Source organism: Hypanus sabinus, chromosome 16, assembly GCF_030144855.1.
Source record: "Hypanus sabinus isolate sHypSab1 chromosome 16, sHypSab1.hap1, whole genome shotgun sequence".
In the NCBI taxonomy this organism is placed as follows: Eukaryota; Metazoa; Chordata; class Chondrichthyes; order Myliobatiformes; family Dasyatidae; genus Hypanus; species Hypanus sabinus.
The window spans coordinates 90,489,956-90,507,780 of NC_082721.1; the positions used below are offsets into that span (position 1 = coordinate 90,489,956).

A 17,825-nucleotide genomic window follows, 5' to 3' on the forward strand; every position below is an offset into this window, starting at 1 on the left:
CTTGTCGAAACACCTAATGATGCCGCCTTTTCACTGTAGTGTTCTCGTGCAGTGTGTTGAAACTCTGACCAAACACCAAGTTAAAGCAGAGCCAATGAAGACAGAGTCGCTGTAAGATTAACCGTTTACTGTTCACCCTTCCACATTAACGTATGGTGAAATCTGTAAAATTATACAAAATATATACAGTATCTGTTTCCTTCTTGGCACCACATTTGCATCATAAATATTTGTAAACATAAAACTATAACAAACTGTATTACATTAATGCCTCATTAAAGTACAACATACAGGCAGAATCTGCTTAAGCCATCAACAGTTTTAGGTAGACTTCAACACAATCTTTCCAGCAATACTTTCAAAGGCACAAGAAAATAAACCTCATCAACCGTCATTTCTTTTAACAGAATCAGCGTTAATATTTTTACTTCAACATATCAACTGTCATATGAACTTACGGCATTGTTTCTATGATGTTTCTTTGTGGGTAGAAATGGAGCTTTCCGCGTTAGTCCTACACATGCAGGCCCTCACCTTCCTGTTCCTCCAAACCAGAATTTACCCACAAGACATGGTGAAACCGGGGGTGACGTAATCACATACCGTGATACATCACAATGAACTTTGCCTTCGTTAAACTGTAATGTAGTTATCAACCTTTAACTTTAACTAGAAATAGTTGCAAACAAATTATTTAAAACGGAAGTGTAATAAGTTAAATAAATGCCTTAAGTGCAACACACTTTGTATTGCAAACTACCAATTATCACTTTACCTGTCTTACCATCAGATACCTAAGACTGTTGATGTATAGAGAAATCTTAGGGAGCAGTGTCTTAGCTCCCTGAAAGTGGCAACATAAAGTACATTGATAGATTAGAGATAAAGGCCTTTGGTATACAAACAATTTCATAAACTGAAGCTTTGAGCAGAAGAGTTGGATGTCACATTGAAGATACACCTAAGATTGGTTAGACAGCACTTGGAATGTTGAATGTGCTTCTGAATGCCATAATAAGGGAAGGATGAGAACAACAAACTGTAGGAGAGATTTTACCTGGAAGGTAGGGATATAGATGGACTGTGGTTAGTCTCATTGGAATGTAAGGATATAGTTTTAAGGACAGATTAGCTGGACTATATTTAATCTCACTGGAATGTAGCGATATAGATTTAAGGAGAGATTAGATGGACTGTGTTTAATCTCACTGGAATGTAGGAGGCTGAGGATTGATCCAATAAATAAAAAAATAGGAGTGTTATGAGCAGGATAGATAGTTGAAATTCCTAATCCCAGGACAGAAATCTAAAGCTAGAGGGCACCGGTTTAATATTAAAAGGATGTATTTAATTATTGACGGGTAGGTTTTTACACATAGATGGTTTCTATTGACGACGAGCTGACAGAGAAGGTCAATATTATTCATTATTATCATCATTATGTGCAAAGTCATATTGCATGGGTGGTCATGTTCTATGACCATGATTGCTCTTGGGAAATTTTTATACAGAAGTGATTTGCCACTTGCCTTCAACCAGACAGTGTCTTTACAAGATGAGTGACACCAGCCAATGCCAATACTCTTCAGAGATTGCCTCGCATCAGTGGTCACATAACCAGGACTTGTGACATGCAACAGCTGGTCATATGACCATCCACCACCCTCCCACCTGGCTTCATGTGACCCTGATCAGGGGACGAAGCAGGTGCTACACCTTGCCCAAGGGTGACCTGCAGGCTAGCAGAGAAAAGGAGCACCCGACTTCTCCTTTGGTAGAGGCATATCTCCAACCCGCCACCAATATTATTATTATTACAGTGCTTAAAATGTCTTTTAGACAGCACCAGGGATATATTTTATGACCTGACCATTACTATTCCCCTTCATTTCTTCCTTCAGTTCTCTGTTCTTTCTGATAAGAAAATTCCGTTTTCTCACTAACGTTTTAGGATCTTTCACAAAATATGGAAAGAAGTCAGAGATTGAACAGTAGAAATTCTGTTTTGGTGTGTACAATCAGTGGTCTGTCTGCTTGGCAAAGAATTTTTTTATTACTGCTGTTCTTATGATCTGTATGTCTTTGCTAAGTAAGTGCTGTTGCAGTGATCAACACTGCCACTTGATCCATTTTGTCTTTGATCTCTTTCCAGAGAGTTTTTGCATGGCCTCCATGAAAGCAGCAAACAAATCAGTCTGCAAATTATTGCTATCCTGAATTTTATGTATTTATTTACTCAAAAGTTAATTTATTTTCATTACAAATGTTGCTATATTTGCTTTACTTCAGGAATCAACATAATCTAAAAAGGCACTGAAAGAGATTTAACAAGAACTTTCAAAGAAGGATAGATATTTCATACTAATGGGGATTACTGTATTTTTGATCCTGATTAGCACTTCCTGTGTTTTACTTTTGCACCATTCTATAGCGAGAAAACAAATGGAGATTTCAACTAGCATAATTTATTAAATGCTGTTTATATAGTTAAAAAAATCATGTTCATTATTCTACTGAAGAAAAGAGTTTCTTAAAGAATGTTAAATATTTTGTTCTAGTTTTTTTATAAAATATATGGATTGTGGAATTACAAAATAGTACCGTACAGATGGAGATTAGTGGGCCTCTTGTCTTTGTACTGCATTCTAGATAGAATTAACCACACTCTCCCTCCTTTATACCCATGGCATCTGTATTTTTCCCTTCAGCTCCTTAAGCAGTTCTCTTTTGCATCCACCAGAGCAAAGGTTCCCAACCTGAGGTCCATAGACCCCTTGATTATTGGTATTGGTACATGGCTTATAAAAGGTTGGGAACCCTTGCTCTAAAGCATAAATTTTCTTATCACAGCAATCCATGTGTGAGGCCTCCATCAGTCAGAGTTAACTATGAATGTTGCATCCTGGCTGCCTAGATATACAAGCCTGTTCACTTTGCTGAACAGTTAACTGTCGGCTAACTATTACTTGGATTGCACTACTTGTATGTATAATCTATATTTTCATTTATATTTATCATTATTATTGTTATGAGCAGAGAGACAACATCTGCCGGAAGTAAATTCGTTGTATGTGCACAGGTACTTGGCGATTAAAGTCTGATTCTGATTCTGATATGGAGAGCAAATTGTTTTCCACATAGCAAGCCCTCCTCCCTCCACACATCTGATGAAGACAAAGGAATGGGAAAGACCGATAAAGTTTGGCATCAGTAGCATCACAAGATTTGCCAGTCAGTGTTGAACTCAACATGGAACTGCCTTACTGATACCAGCTTTAGATTTTTCCCTCAGCATTTACTCCCAAGGCCTTCCTCATGAGTGGGTATAGCCACAAAGAAATGAAGGTTTGAGATCAGAGTTTTTCTTCTCCCTGCTAACCACGGCTGTCGAGCCCCATCTGCCTGAAGGCACCAGTAACCTGCTTTTGCCCCTTCTGTCAATCGAAACGGTTTTGCAGGGCTTAGTAGCTAAGCCACACGTAAAGGCCTAGAGCTGGACTTGATTGTCAGAAGCTATTTGAGGTGCATACCATTGGGAGCATTTAATAGGTAGTGGGACCTTATCCCCATTATAACCCTCCAGCTATAACAACTTTAAGCAATCCATGACAGAAAATTTGAGAAAATTCATGTAGCTTCATCAAAAAATTCTTTCAAAGTGAGTGAAAGAGATTAGATTCATATGTGTAAATGCATGGGATTTATTTTCATATCTTGTGAAATAATATTAGTTATACCTAGCCTTGAATGAGTATGTTTGTATATTTAACAGAATACTCAAATTTATTTCCTTAATGAAACAGGAGACCTTTTAGCTGAGACAATTGAAAATACTATCGATGCAAAGAAACTGAACCATCTAATCCGTGTTCCAACTGGATGTGGTGAACAGAACATGGCATCAATGACACCAGTGCTGATTGTTACAGTATACCTAGACAAAACCAACCAGTGGATGAAGTTGGGAGTGGACCATAGGGCAAAAGCAGTGAAGAATATTCAACAAGGTACAGAGGATCATCACGTAAAATAAGAAGCATTGTTAAAAAATAATATGTAAACTGGTTAAATTTTAAGCATAACCATAAATGTTTGTTTTGAACATTTGGCATCACATGTATAAAGCAACGATGCTTCAAGTTGATAATGTTGTTGATAAAGTGTTGACTTTTTTAGAGAAATAGATTTTCAACCAAAGCTAAAGACTGTGGTAAAGTAAATTCTCCATCAGAGACTGAAGGGATGTGTTGTCATTGAGAGAGTCCAGAGGAGGTTCATGAGGATAATTCCAGGAATGAAAGGGGTTAAGATATGAGGAACATTTGGCATCTTTGCGCCTGTACTCAATAGAATTTAGAAGACTGCAGGAAGATCGCATTGAAACTTCCCAAATGTTGAAAGGACTAGATCGAGTGGATGTGGAGAGAATGTTTCCTATGGTGCGGATATCCAAAACTAGAGGTCATAGCCTCAAAACTGAGTGGAAATCCTTTATAACAGAAGTAAGAAGGAAGATTTTTAGCCAGAGAGTAGTAAATCTATGGAATGCTCTGCTACAGACTGGGTGGAGGCCAACCACATGAGTATATTTAAGGCAGAATTTTGATCATTTCCTAGTCAGTCAATGCATCAAAGGATATGGTAAGAAGGCAGGTGTATGGGGTTGAATGGGATCCAGGATCAGCCATGATGGAATTGTGAAGCAAACTCAGGCTGAATGGCCGAATTCTGCTTCTATGTCTTGTGTTCTTATGGTCTTCTGGACTTATGGACATTATTAAAATTAATAGATGTTGGGATTAAGCAAGGAATTTGAGAAGTAGGGTCAGCTATGATCTGGCATGCCAGACAGGACATAAAAAGAAAATCATGCAGTATCCAAGGGAAAGGCAAATTGGGTCCAAAATTGTTAGGAAGCAAAATGTAATGGTTGCTCAGTATTTTGTAGTCTTTTGTGCTGTTATCTCTAGGATTTCAGAGTGTAGCAATTCCCTGCTTCTGCAATATATGTCAATGATATAAATCTAAGTGTCAGGGCAATTTATGGAAAATAAAACTCCCAGTTTGACAGCAATGTACAAAACCATGAAAGTGACAGATCATTGTGTTTAAGTATGGAATGATGAGTGTGTAATGGGTTGTAAATTATGTGATGGTATTGGGTTGGCTGATCGTGATGTTCTAAACTCAAATAAAGATGCTTTGCCGTTTCAGATATAAATAGCCATGAATACCCTCACTAAAGAATGGTTATACTGCAACTGGGGTGTATGGTTGGATCCTGACTAAGTATCAGGAAATGCCTATAGCGATTATATAGCTTCTACCACCAAAGGCAACTCTGCCTTCATGTAGGACTTAGGTCGGGGTGCACCCTGTCTTGCTGAAGGAGCTCTGTCTATGGCGAGTGTTTGTCACCGGAAAAATAACCGGACCAAAGGTGGCGGTGTCACCTAAAACTACTGAAGTCTCTGTCAGCAAGAAGATGGATTCCAAGCTTTGGTGGAAGATTGTCTTTGTACAACAACAGCAAAGGTTGGGCGACATCTAGTGTATGATTGCCAATTGGGAACACCAGTAGAGGCCAAAAGCTATAGTTGAGCACTGCGGCAACAGAAGGCAATGACAAACCACTGTTGAAATTTCTGCCTAGTCAATCATGGAAGGCAACAAAAGAAGGAAACCAGACAACAGTATGAATGGGGTTGATTCTAATCAACAGAACAACACCTCGCTCGGTAGGGGTAGTCATGTGCTGCAGGTGACACCAGACCGTCATTCAGAGACTGTAAGCAATAGGGAAAGTCTATGGGTAGCAACATGGAACATCGGTATACTTTACCAGAAAGGAAAGTTGGACAACACGTTAATTGAAATGAAAAGGTTGGAAGTTGATATCTTAGGCCTGTCAGAAATTAAATGAACTGACAGTGGCAAATTCACTATGAATAGATCTCTGATAATGTATTCTGGAAGTCAACAGCATATGTATGGAGTTGGAATTATTTTAAACAAATAAGTATCAGAATGTCTTATGGGATATTGGGCAATATCCAACTGGCTGCTTTTAGTTAAATTAAGGTGTAAGCCTTTTAATATTTGCATAATCCAAACCTATATGCCAAAAAATTATGCGGATGAAGAGGGTATCAACAAGTTCTATGAAGATCTCGGCAGTGCTTATGAACAATGTAAATCTCAGGATATAAAACTAGTCATGGGAGATTTTAACTCCAAAGTTGGACAGGAAAGAGTTGACAAAATCATAGGACCATTTGGATTGGGAGAGAAAAATGAAAATGGAGAGAGGTTTACTGATTGGTGTGTCAGAAACAACCAAGTGATCACCAATATTTGATATAAAAACCATCCACGTAGATTGTGTACTTGGATTAGCCCTGGAGATAGAACAAGGAATCAAATAGATTTCATTACCATCAATGAACACTTTAGAAATAATATCACAAATTCTAAAGCCTACCCAGGAGCGGTCTATGGTGTAGATCACCATCCAGTAATAGCTACCATTAAAACGAAATCAAAGAAAATGAAACATGGAAAAAAAGAGAAAGAAGTATATGTTGGGGGAACTTAAAAAAGATAGCACACCTAAGCAACAATCCAAAACAGCTGTAGAAGAACACCTCAACGAAAATGTAACAACATCTATTTGGAACAGATTTCAATATGCTATACAACAATCAGCAGAGGAGATAATCCCAGTACAAGAAATCCAACAAACCAACAAGGGGTGGATAACCCAAGAAATTCTAGATCTGATGAAACAAAGAAAGTTGGTGAAGAATACTGAAGTGCAATACAGAGAGCTAGGCAGACAGATCAGACAATTGTGCAATAATGCAAAGGAAGAATGGCTGAATCAAAAATACAATGAAGTAGAAGGCCATATTAACAACAGCAAAGAAATGCACAAGAAAATTAAGAAAATTACTGGTATTAAAAAAACCTCCTCTATAGGATGCATAAGATCTCTAGCACCCGGGCAATCAGTACCGGTGCCCCCCAGGGATGTGGGCTCTCCCCACTGCTCTTCTCCCTTTACACTAATGACTGCACCTCACAGGATCCATCTGTTAAACTCCTGAAGTTTGCAGATGACACAACTGTCATTGGCCCTGTCCGAGACGATGATGAGTCTGCATACAGACGAGAGGTGGAACGGCTGGCCCTCTGGTGTGGTCAGAACAATCTGGAGCTAAATATGCTCAAGACTGTGGAGATGACAGTGGACTTCAGGAGGAGCTCCCCAATACTCCCCCCACTCACTATACCCAACAGTATTGTGTCTGCTGTGAAGACCTTCAAATTTCTGGGTGTCACAATCTCCCAGGACCTGAAGTGGACACCCAACACGGACACTCTTATCAAAAAGGCTCAGCAGAGGTTGTATTTCCTACGTCAACTCAGGAAGTACAACCTGCCTCAGGAGCTGCTGATTCAATTCTATTCAGGAATAATCCAGTCTGTTCTCTGTTCGTCCATCACTGTCTGGTTTGGATCAGCTACCAGACAAGACAAGAATAGACTCCAAAGAACTGTCAGGGCTGCGGAAAGGATTATTGGTGTGAAGCTGCCCTTGATCCAGGACTTATATACATCTAGAGTCAGGAAGCGAGCAAGCAGCATTATTGTAGACCCATCACACCCTGGACATCACATGTTCCAACTCCTTTCTTCTGGTAGGTGCTTTAGATCACTGTATGCCAGGACAAATAGGTACAAGAACAGTTTCTTTCCATATGCCATCAGTCGTATGAACACTTGAATTTTAGTCTATTATAAATCAAGTCCACCTGTACATTCAATGAGGTGGACCTCATTGTATATAGTTTATGATTATTTGCACTATTGTTTTTGTTTGCTTTTAATTCTGTACAGAGAGAGCTCAGGGAAACCGGCATCAAATTCCCTGTATGTGTCCTAATACTTGGCGATAATAAATACATAATATAACATAACATCAGCAGACGGATCCATACTAACAGATCTAGATAAAGTATGTGAGAGGTGGATTCAGTATATAGAGCAGCATTTTGAAGATAATAGAAGGGAACCCCCAGATATTAAACACCCTAATTCTGGCCCACCTATTACCAAAGAAGAAATAACTAAAGCAATGAAAAGCATGAAACATGGCAAAGCTACTGGACCTGATGAAATTTCAGTAGAAATGATACAAGCCCTAGAAGATCTTCTTTTTGAACTGTTTAATGGCATATTTGAGTCTGGTGTATTGCCTGACGATCTCTTGAAATCAGTATTTATAACTCTGCCAAAAATACCTGGAATTATTGACTGTGAAAATTATAGAAGAATCAGTCTTATGAGTCTCAAAGATTTTGTTGAGAATTGTTGTGAGTCGAATGAAGAACAAGTTAAGGCCAGAAACTTCTAAACAGCAATATGGCTTTATTGAGGATAAAGGAATTAGGAATACAATTTTCATACTATGAATGCCTACAGAAAGGGCAATTGAATATTAAAATGATGTCTTTTTATGTTTTATTGATTTGACTAAAGCGTTCAACAAAGTGCAATGTGAAAAATTAATTCAAATTCTTGCTAAACTAAACAGTGACAGAAGGGACCAACAACTGCTTCAAAATTTATATTGGAACCAAACAGCTGCAGTAAAAATTGATGATAATATAAGCAGTTGGACTAAAATTCAAAGAGGAGTTAGACAGGGATGCATTGCCTCTCCGGAATTATTTAATATCTATAGTGAAATGATTCTCAGAGAAATAGAAGATCTAGATAGGATAAAAATTGGAGGTGTTAACATCAACAATATAAGATATGCAAACAATATCACTCTAATAGCAAGTGCTGCAGAAGACCTACAAATCCTCCTAGGAAAAGTAGTACAAACAAGTGCGGATTTTGGTCTAACCATCAACTGTAAAAAAAAACCAAATGCATGGTAATATCAAAACAGCAGGATGTACTGCCAATTGTACATCAGTAACCAAGAGATTGAACAAAATATCAGCTTTAATTACCTTGGTAGCTTTATATCACAGGATGCTAGAAGTAAACTAGAAATAAAAAGAAGAATTGCCATTGCCAAAACCAACTTCCAAAAAATGAAACCCATTTTTACCAGCAGACGCACTTCTATGACAACAAGGCTTAGGCTACTAAAATGTTACATCTGGTCAATCTTGCTGTATGCTGAAAATATCATATAGAGATAGGGTAACTAATGAGACAGTACTCCAACGTGCCCATACAAAAAAACTTTAATGAGAACATTAAATGAGAGGAAACTTAAATTCTTGGGCCATGTCATCAGAAAGGGAGAAATAGAATGCCTACATTACAAGGCTGTATGTCTGGGAAATGCGGAAGAGGAAAGCAAAGAAGAAAATATATGGACACTGTGAAAGAACTAACAGATCTAAGTGTGTGAGATATCATTGACGCTGTGTGGGGTCGTTCGATGTGGAAAGCTGTGATCGCCCAAGTGTATAACACGCAAGGCACATGAAGAAGAAGAATACTGTAACTAACCAATCTTCAAAGACTGCTTCACAACCCTGTTTATTCTTTATGGCGAGCTTAGTTTTGAATACCCATTATTTGAGTGGTGGGTCCCCTCTCCTTACCAAGGAGAAGATACTTCCAGCAAACAAAATAGCTTAAACTCAGTTCATTTATTTTCAATGATTCACATTTAAATCCAAGTAACATCCTTGAAACACATTTATAATTCAAAGGATTTCTATCTTATAAAAGATTTCCAAATTACACTTCTAAAAGGATTTGCAAAACACAGGTACAATTCCTATCAGCTAAAATAAAACATACCCATGATGCAAACAAACTAGTATGCATTGCAGAAATCATAAGCAGAGGAATGGACTCTTGATGTTCCTTACCCCTTTCCTAATGAGCTAGAACTGCTCTTTATACTTAGACAGTTTCTTTGTACTTGGGTGACTTCACATGTGTGATACTCTTTTAGATACCTTTCAACAAAAATGGTCTAAAAGCTCAAACGAGAAATTCTGCAGATCCTGTTAATCCACGCAATGACACAATTTCTTGGAGTCTCATTTCCCAGCTATGCACCATTAATGCTGTGAAGCTGACTGCTTGAGTACATAAACCTACCAATTTATGAATAGTTCAGTTATTGATTGATATGTTAAGTGATTGTCTCTGGTCTGCAGGCTTTCTTGAACTAAATACTTAGCCTACATTGTCAGTTTGAAAGAAGCCAAATTAAGTAACCTGTTGTCTTGTACTGCACCTCTTGATCAGCAATAAACCAAGTGCAATGACCAACATCCTGCATTCTATAGACAATGTGTCTGTATGCAAATCTGTGCTTTCAAACTTATTACTGATTATCAATTGCCAATTACATTAAGAAATGAAGACTCCCATTTATAACCAGAAACTAAATAAATAATCTTAAATGGAAGTTTAACCTACAACTGTATGATTTTTATAAGTAACATCTGGTGTGTTTAGAAAGCTAAGCTTGGCAAAAATAAGAGGCCCCCAGGAATAGAATATCCCTCATAATGTTGAGATTGGAGTGCACGCCCAGCAGTCCAGACTGTATGAATGGCATAAAAAAATTGAGTCAAATGCTGATATGCAGAACAGGCTAGCTTTGACAGGGATAGAAAAAAGAAGAATAAGCTAAATTTGGAAAATTAGATATTGAGTCTGGAAGGCTGCAACACATCTGGATGAAGACATTTTCTTTCTCAAGCTTGTATTATTCCTTATTGTAACACCTTGGTTAATTAAAGTGGCAGGCAACCAGAAGGTCAGGGGTGTTCCAATAGGCTGAATACTCTACAAGTGATCACTCAGTCTACATTTGGCTCTCTGTAATGTATAAGTGACCACAGTGTGAACCCTGAATTTGGCTCTCTGCATTGTATAAGTGACCACAGTGTTAACCCTGAATTTGGCTCTCTGTATTCTATAAGTGACCATAGTGTGAACTCTGAATGCAGTACACTAAATTGGAAGAAGTACAAGTGGATTACTGCTACACTTGGAAAGATCGTTTTGGTCTCTGGACAGTGGGAAGGGTTAAAGGGAGGGGGGTAAGTGCTGCATCTCCTGCAGTTGCATGGATAAGTGCTGCAAGATGAGGGGAAAGGAGTGGAATTTATGCCTGGTTGTAGAATTTTGTTGGACATGACAGAAATTGTATAAGACAATGAGTTGGATATAGGGGATGAGAACAAAGGAGTAGGAAATATATAAGATGTGGTCAAGGGTTCTATGATAGAAGGGAGTGCAATGTTCATGAACAAGGAAGATATTACAGGTGCACAGTGTGGAACATTTGATTATCAGAATAAATTAAATAATGGAATGGAATCCTGACCAAAAGCAAGTTGAGAGCATAATGAGACCAGAGAGACTATTGTGACCACTAGGTCATTGAAGACTTAAGATGGAAAAGGGAAAGAGTATATTGGCATTGGCAAATAGGAACTTCAAAAGGAAAACATATATCTGTTTAAAAAGTGACATCTGAGAACATGATATTTCAAAATGATCAAGGTGTCAGGGTGAAGGATAATAACAGTAATTGCAGGACAGAAGACAAATTAGGATCCATTTGAGACTCATAAAATGGGCTGTAGGGGGGATGAACTATGAAGATCACAGGCATCAAGAGATGACAAATGTATCTGTGCAGCTGAGGTGATGTCAGAGGGCAAAGTTTTAGAGTAAAGCTAATTCACAATATTGTTTCAATATGTAAATACTTTAATTCCTCGTAGTGGAGGCTGTATAATGAGTGTTTAGAAATGGAATGTATCTCACCTTGGAACATGATACAACAATCAAGTTGTCAGTATATAGTAATTTAAATAATGTGTGCCTGTAATTCTGAATCAATTTTTCAGAATTCAGTAACTCATGTGAATGTGCTTTAGCAAAAATTTCTACTTTCATAAGCACAGTACATAGAAATTCAGTGGGAAAGATCCAAATTTCTACAGCAAACACGAGGAAATCTGCAGATGCTGGAAGTTCAAACAACATACAGAAAATGCTGGTGGAACACAGCAGGCCAGGCAGCATCTATAAGGAGAAGCACTGTCGACATTTCGGACCGAGACCCTTCGTCAGGACTAACTGAAAGGAAAGATACTAAGAGATTTGATCATTTCGCATTTCCCCCTCCCCCATTAATTTCAAATCTCTTAGTATCTTTCCTTTCAGTTAGTTCTGACGAAGGGTCTCGGCCCAAAACGTCAACAGTGCTTCTCCTTATAGACGCTGCCTGGCCTGCAGTGTTCCACCAGCATTTTGTGTGTTTTGTCCAAATTTCTACAGATCTGTTTTCCCAGCACTTTGTTACTGTTTGGTATTTACGGAATTCATAATTCTTGCATTTTTTTTTACCCAGGTTATACCCAAGAACTAGCGTATCGCAAGGGAGATGGTTCTTATGCAGCATTTCCCCATCGGTCATCCAGCACATGGTATATAAAAATTAGCTTTTAAATGTTTCCTCTCCTTTCTGAGCATAAGCTGAATTCCCAGTACATTATTATGATTTATTTTGATGAAATGCTGTTACCACAAGTATAAAATTGTCATTAATGTGTTTTTAAAAATATCTCTGTTCACATTGAAACGGAGATTTTGGCATGTCTCCTCCTACTTCACATGTGCAGGACACATCTACCAAAAACAAGCGACATGCTTGTTGTCGAATTTCACCGTGAAAGTGCGCGTTTGTGTAGTTACAGACTAGAAAAACTTAAAATGACAGACAGCTGTTGGCTCTCGCGCAGGAGAACTTAAAAGTAAAAAAAAAACAAATTACGGAGGCAACCGACAGGGAGTTCACAGACATATCGACCCAGCTGATGACGAACATTGAAAATCTGACTAACTCGGTTGCATGAATAAAGCCCCTTGTTAAATGTATAAAACATGTCTGCATCAGTGTTATCTTGTATTTCCATGCATTTACATGAGGCTGTTACACATCTATTGTCAGAGAAGTACTTGCATAAATAGGTAAAACCTCCTTCATACAAGCAAGGACAGAAAACTAGGCAAAGTGAGTATACTTACTTATTCAATAAGTTATGGGTCAAAGTATTTGGTGAGTACATTTCTAACTCCTCTGGCATCAGTCTCATTGCCGTCTGTTCTGAAATTGTTAGGTTGCGTTCAAGAAAATGAAATGGCGCACTGCCATCTGACAGCGTTTTCAGATTTCTCCGGTTACCCCATCCACACAGATCTGCCCGAGTGGTGTTTTCAAAAATACATACTCTGGAAAGCATTTCTGAAAAGCTCCATTTTTGGGGGACGGAAACATTGTTTTAGTGTGGACGGAGGGTAAAAACAAAGAGAAAAAGCTTTGGTTATGGATTTATCCGGTGTAGTGTGGACGTAGCCTAAATTTTCTACCTCTACAAATGATGCTTGTGAATGCAACATGATACCAGATGTATAGAATGCACAAAATTGGTTTGAAAATCTTCCATTCTAAAAATGAATAATGATTCTTTTAGAAATACTGTATATCTTGACTGCTGTGAACTATTTCCATGGATAAAATTGTGGAAAATAATAGTTGTTTTGAAAATAAGTGGTTTCCAAGGCTTGCAAGAATGAATCAATCAGTGACATTACTACAGGATTCATGCTTAGATTTCTTCATTTGATTATTTTTAATATTTTGGCAGTTCAGAATATCTATCTTCTCATTATACTCTCAATTTGTTATCTTTTACGAGTGCCAGGGAAGTGATAATATGAAAGATGTCCCCCTTTAGGACTAGGGCTTCAAAGCACAGAGTCATAGAAAAGTACAGCACTGAAACATGCCCTTTGGCCCATCTATTCTATGCCAAATGTTTTTAAACTGCCCACTCCCATTGATTTGCACTGGGACCATAGTCCTCCATACCCCTATTATCCATGTACCTTCGCTTAAACATTGAAATCAAGCTTACATGCACCATTTGTGTTGGAAGCTCATTCTGTAGTAGATCTTGATTCAGTGCACAGTAAAGAGTAAACTTCTACTCTTCAACTTCTATCAAATAAATTTGTGCTGTATTTTTTTCAATGCAGGTTAACTGCCTATGTGGTTAAGGTGTTTGCAATGGCACATAACTTGATCACAGTTGAGCCACATGTACTCTGTGGAGCTGTGAAGTGGCTGATATTAAACAAACAGAAACCTGACGGTCACTTCCACGAGGATGCTAAAGTAATTCATGGAGAGATGATTGTAAGTGAAATATGTTTTATACACTTTTTCACTCTTGATTGTGTAGGACATGGAACCAGATGATAACACAACAGTAAAAGGGGTTATTTAGATCAGTAAGACTGTGGCTGTTTATTGAAAAGTTGGACAACTTTCCATTTATTTGTTCTCAGGAAGATGGTGGCCTTGAATTGTCTTCCTTAGTTGTCCATCATTTATAACCCTTGAACTACATAAGTTCCTAGCTCATTTCAGAGGGCATTTTAGAGTTAAGTGGAGAAATACATGATAAATCTGGCCAAATAGGACTAGCTTTGTTGTGGACCATGGTCAAAGTGGATTAGTTGGAAAGACAGCATTCCCATGCTGTCTTACTCTACGATTATATCACACATTGTTAGGTCTGACAAAGTAATGATTGCAGTTTACTTGCATCACGTCGTACTGAAAAGTGCTTAAATGATCACCCAGTAATTTCATAGTTCACCATGTACAAAACCTGGGAAACACAGCAGGTCAGGTGGCATATGTGGAGGGAAATAAGCGTTTAACATTTTGAGCCATGACCCTTCATTGGGACTCGGCACAAATCATCAACTAGTGAAAATCTACAGATGCTGGAAATTCAAGCAACACAAACAAAATGCTGGAGGAACTCAGCAGGCCAGGCAGTATCTATGGAAAACAGTACCATCGATGGTTTGGGACTAGACAGACATAAGGTGATAGGTGAAACTCAGAATGGGGAAGGGGTGAAGTAAAGAGCTAGGAGATTGGTGAAAGAGATATAACGCTGGAAAAGGGGGAATCTAATAGGAGAGGACAGAAGACCATGGAAGAAAGAAGGGGGAGGATCACCAAAGGGAAGCAATGGGCAGGCACTACTGTTTCCTCTACTGTCATGATGAGGCCACACTCAGGTTGGAGGAGCAACATCTTATATCCTAGTATTCAGTCTGGGTAACCTCCAACCTGATGGCATGAATATCAATCTCTCAACCTTCTGATAATGCCCCCCTTCCCTATTCCCCAACCCCTTTTTCCTCTTTCACCTTATCTTCATGCCTGCCCATCACTTAGAACATAGAACATAGAATAGTACAGCACATTACAGGCCCTTGGGCCCACAATGTAGTGCTGACCCTCAAATCCTGCCTCAGATATAAACCCCAGCTTAAATTCCTCCATATACTTGTCTAGTAGTCTCTTAAACTTCACTAGTGTGTCTGCCTCCACCACTGACTCAGGTAGTGCATTCCACGCACCAACCACACTGAGTAAAAAACCTTCTTCTAATATCCCCCTTGAACTTCCCTCCCCTTAACTTAAGCCATGTCCTCTTGTACTGAGCAGTGGTGCCCTGGGGAACAGGCGCTGGCTGTCCACTCTGTCTATTCCTCTTAATATCTTGTACACCTCTATCATGTCTCCTCTCATCCTCCTTCTCTCCAAAGAGTAAAGCCCTACCTCCCTTAATCTCTGATCATAATGCATACTCTCTAAACCGGGCAGCATCCTGGCAAATCTCCTCTGTACCCTTTCCAATGCTTCCACATCCTTCCTATAGTGAGGTGACCAGAACTGGACACAGTACTCCAAGTGTGGCCTAACTAGAGTTTTATAGAGCTGCATCATTACATCTTGTCTCTTAAACTCTATCCCCCAACTTATGAAAGCTAACACCCCATAAGCTTTCTTAACTACCCTATCTACCTGTGAGGCAACCTCCAGGGATCTGTGGACATGTACCCCCCAAATCCCTCTGTTCCTCCACACTACCAAGTATCCTGCCATTTACTTTGTACTCTGCCTTGGAGTTTGTCCTTCCAAATTGTACCACCTCACACTTCTCTGGGTTGAACTCCATCTGCCACTGCTCAGCCCACTTCTGCATCCTATCAATGTCTCTCTGCAATCTTCGACAATCCTCTACACTATCTACAACACCACCAACCTTTGTGTCGTCTGCAAACTTGCCAACCCACCCTTCTACCCCCACATCCAGGTCATTAATACAAATCATGAAAAGTAGAGGTCCCAGAACAGATCCTTCTGGGACACCACTAGTCACAACCCTCCAATCTGAATGTACTCCCTCCACCACAACCCTCTGCCTTCTACAGGCAAGCCAATTCTGAATCCACCTGGCCAAACTTCCCTGGATCTCCTGCCTTCTGACTTTCTGACTAAACCTACCGTGTGGAACCTTGTCAAATGCCTTACTAAAATCCATGTAGATCACATCCACTGCACTACCCTCATCTATCTGCCTGGTCACCTCCTCAAAGAACTCTATCAAGCTTGTTAAGCATGATCTGCCCTTCACAAAGCCATGCTGATTGTCCCTGATCAGACCATGATTCTCTAAATGCCCATAGATCCTATCTCTAAGAATCTTTTCCAACAGTTTTCCCACCTCAGACGTAAGGCTCACTGGTCTATAATTACCTGGACTTTTTTGAACAAGGGGACAACATTCGCCTCCCTCCAATCCTCCGGTACCATTCCTGTGGACAACGAGGACATAAAGATCCTAGCCAGAGGTTCAGCAATCTCTTCCCTTGCATCGTGGAGCAGCCTGGGGAATATTCCGTCAGGCACTGGGGACTTATCCATCCTAATGTATTTTAACAACTCCAACACCTCCTCTCCCTTAATATCAACATGGTCCAGAATATCAACCTCACTCATATTGTCCTCACCGTGATCAAGTTCCCTCTCATTGGTGAATACCGAACAGAAGTATTCATTGAGGACCTCGCTCACTTCCACAGCCTCCAGGCACATCTTCTCACTTTTATCTCTAATCGGTCCTACCTTTACTCCTGTCATCCTTTTGTTCTTCACATAATTGAAGAATGCCTTAGGGTTTTCCTTTACCCTACTTACCAAGGCCTTCTCATGACCCCTTCTTGCTCTTCTCAGCCCCTTCTTAAGCTCCTTTCTTGCTACCCTATATTCCTCAATAGACCCATCTGATCCTTGCTTCCTAAACCTTATGTATGTTGCCTCCTTCCACCTGATTAGATTTTCCACTTCACTTGTTACCCATGGTTCCTTCACTCTACCATTCTTTATCTTCCACACCGGGACAAATTTATTCCTAACATCCTGCAAGATATTCCTAAACATCAACCACGTGTCCATAGTACATTTCCCTGCAAAAACATCATCCCAATTCACACCTGCAAGTTCTAGCCTTATAGCCTCATAATTTGCCCTTCCCCAATTAAAAATTTTCCTGTCCTCTCTGATTCTATCCTTTTCCATGATAATGCTAAAGGTCAGGGAGCAGTGATCACTGTCCCCCAGATGTTCACCCATTGACAGATCTGAGACCTGACCCGGTTTGTTACCTAATACTAGATCTAATATGGCATTCTCCCTAGTCAGCCTGTCAACATACTGTGACAGGAATCCATCCTGGACACACTTAACAAACTCTGCCCCATCTAAACCTTTGGAACTAATCCAGTGCCAATCAATATTAGGGAAGTTAAAGTCACCCATGATAACAACCCTGTTATTTTTGCACCTTTCCAAAATCTGCCTTCCAATCTGCTCCTCGGTATCTCTGCTGCTACCA

At 39.4% G+C, this 17,825-nt stretch overlaps 1 protein-coding gene across 1 annotated transcript in view; it reads left to right on the top strand.

The window, feature by feature from the left end:
* Positions 1 to 17,825, top strand: part of LOC132406560 (complement C3-like) — a 277,413-nt gene that overhangs the window by 213,595 nt on the left and 45,993 nt on the right. Inside the window, exons 24-26 of the mRNA XM_059992384.1 lie at positions 3,804 to 4,007; positions 12,413 to 12,488; positions 14,101 to 14,260. Coding sequence (XP_059848367.1) covers positions 3,804 to 4,007; positions 12,413 to 12,488; positions 14,101 to 14,260 — 440 coding nt within the window. The remainder of the gene's footprint in view (positions 1 to 3,803; positions 4,008 to 12,412; positions 12,489 to 14,100; positions 14,261 to 17,825) is intronic.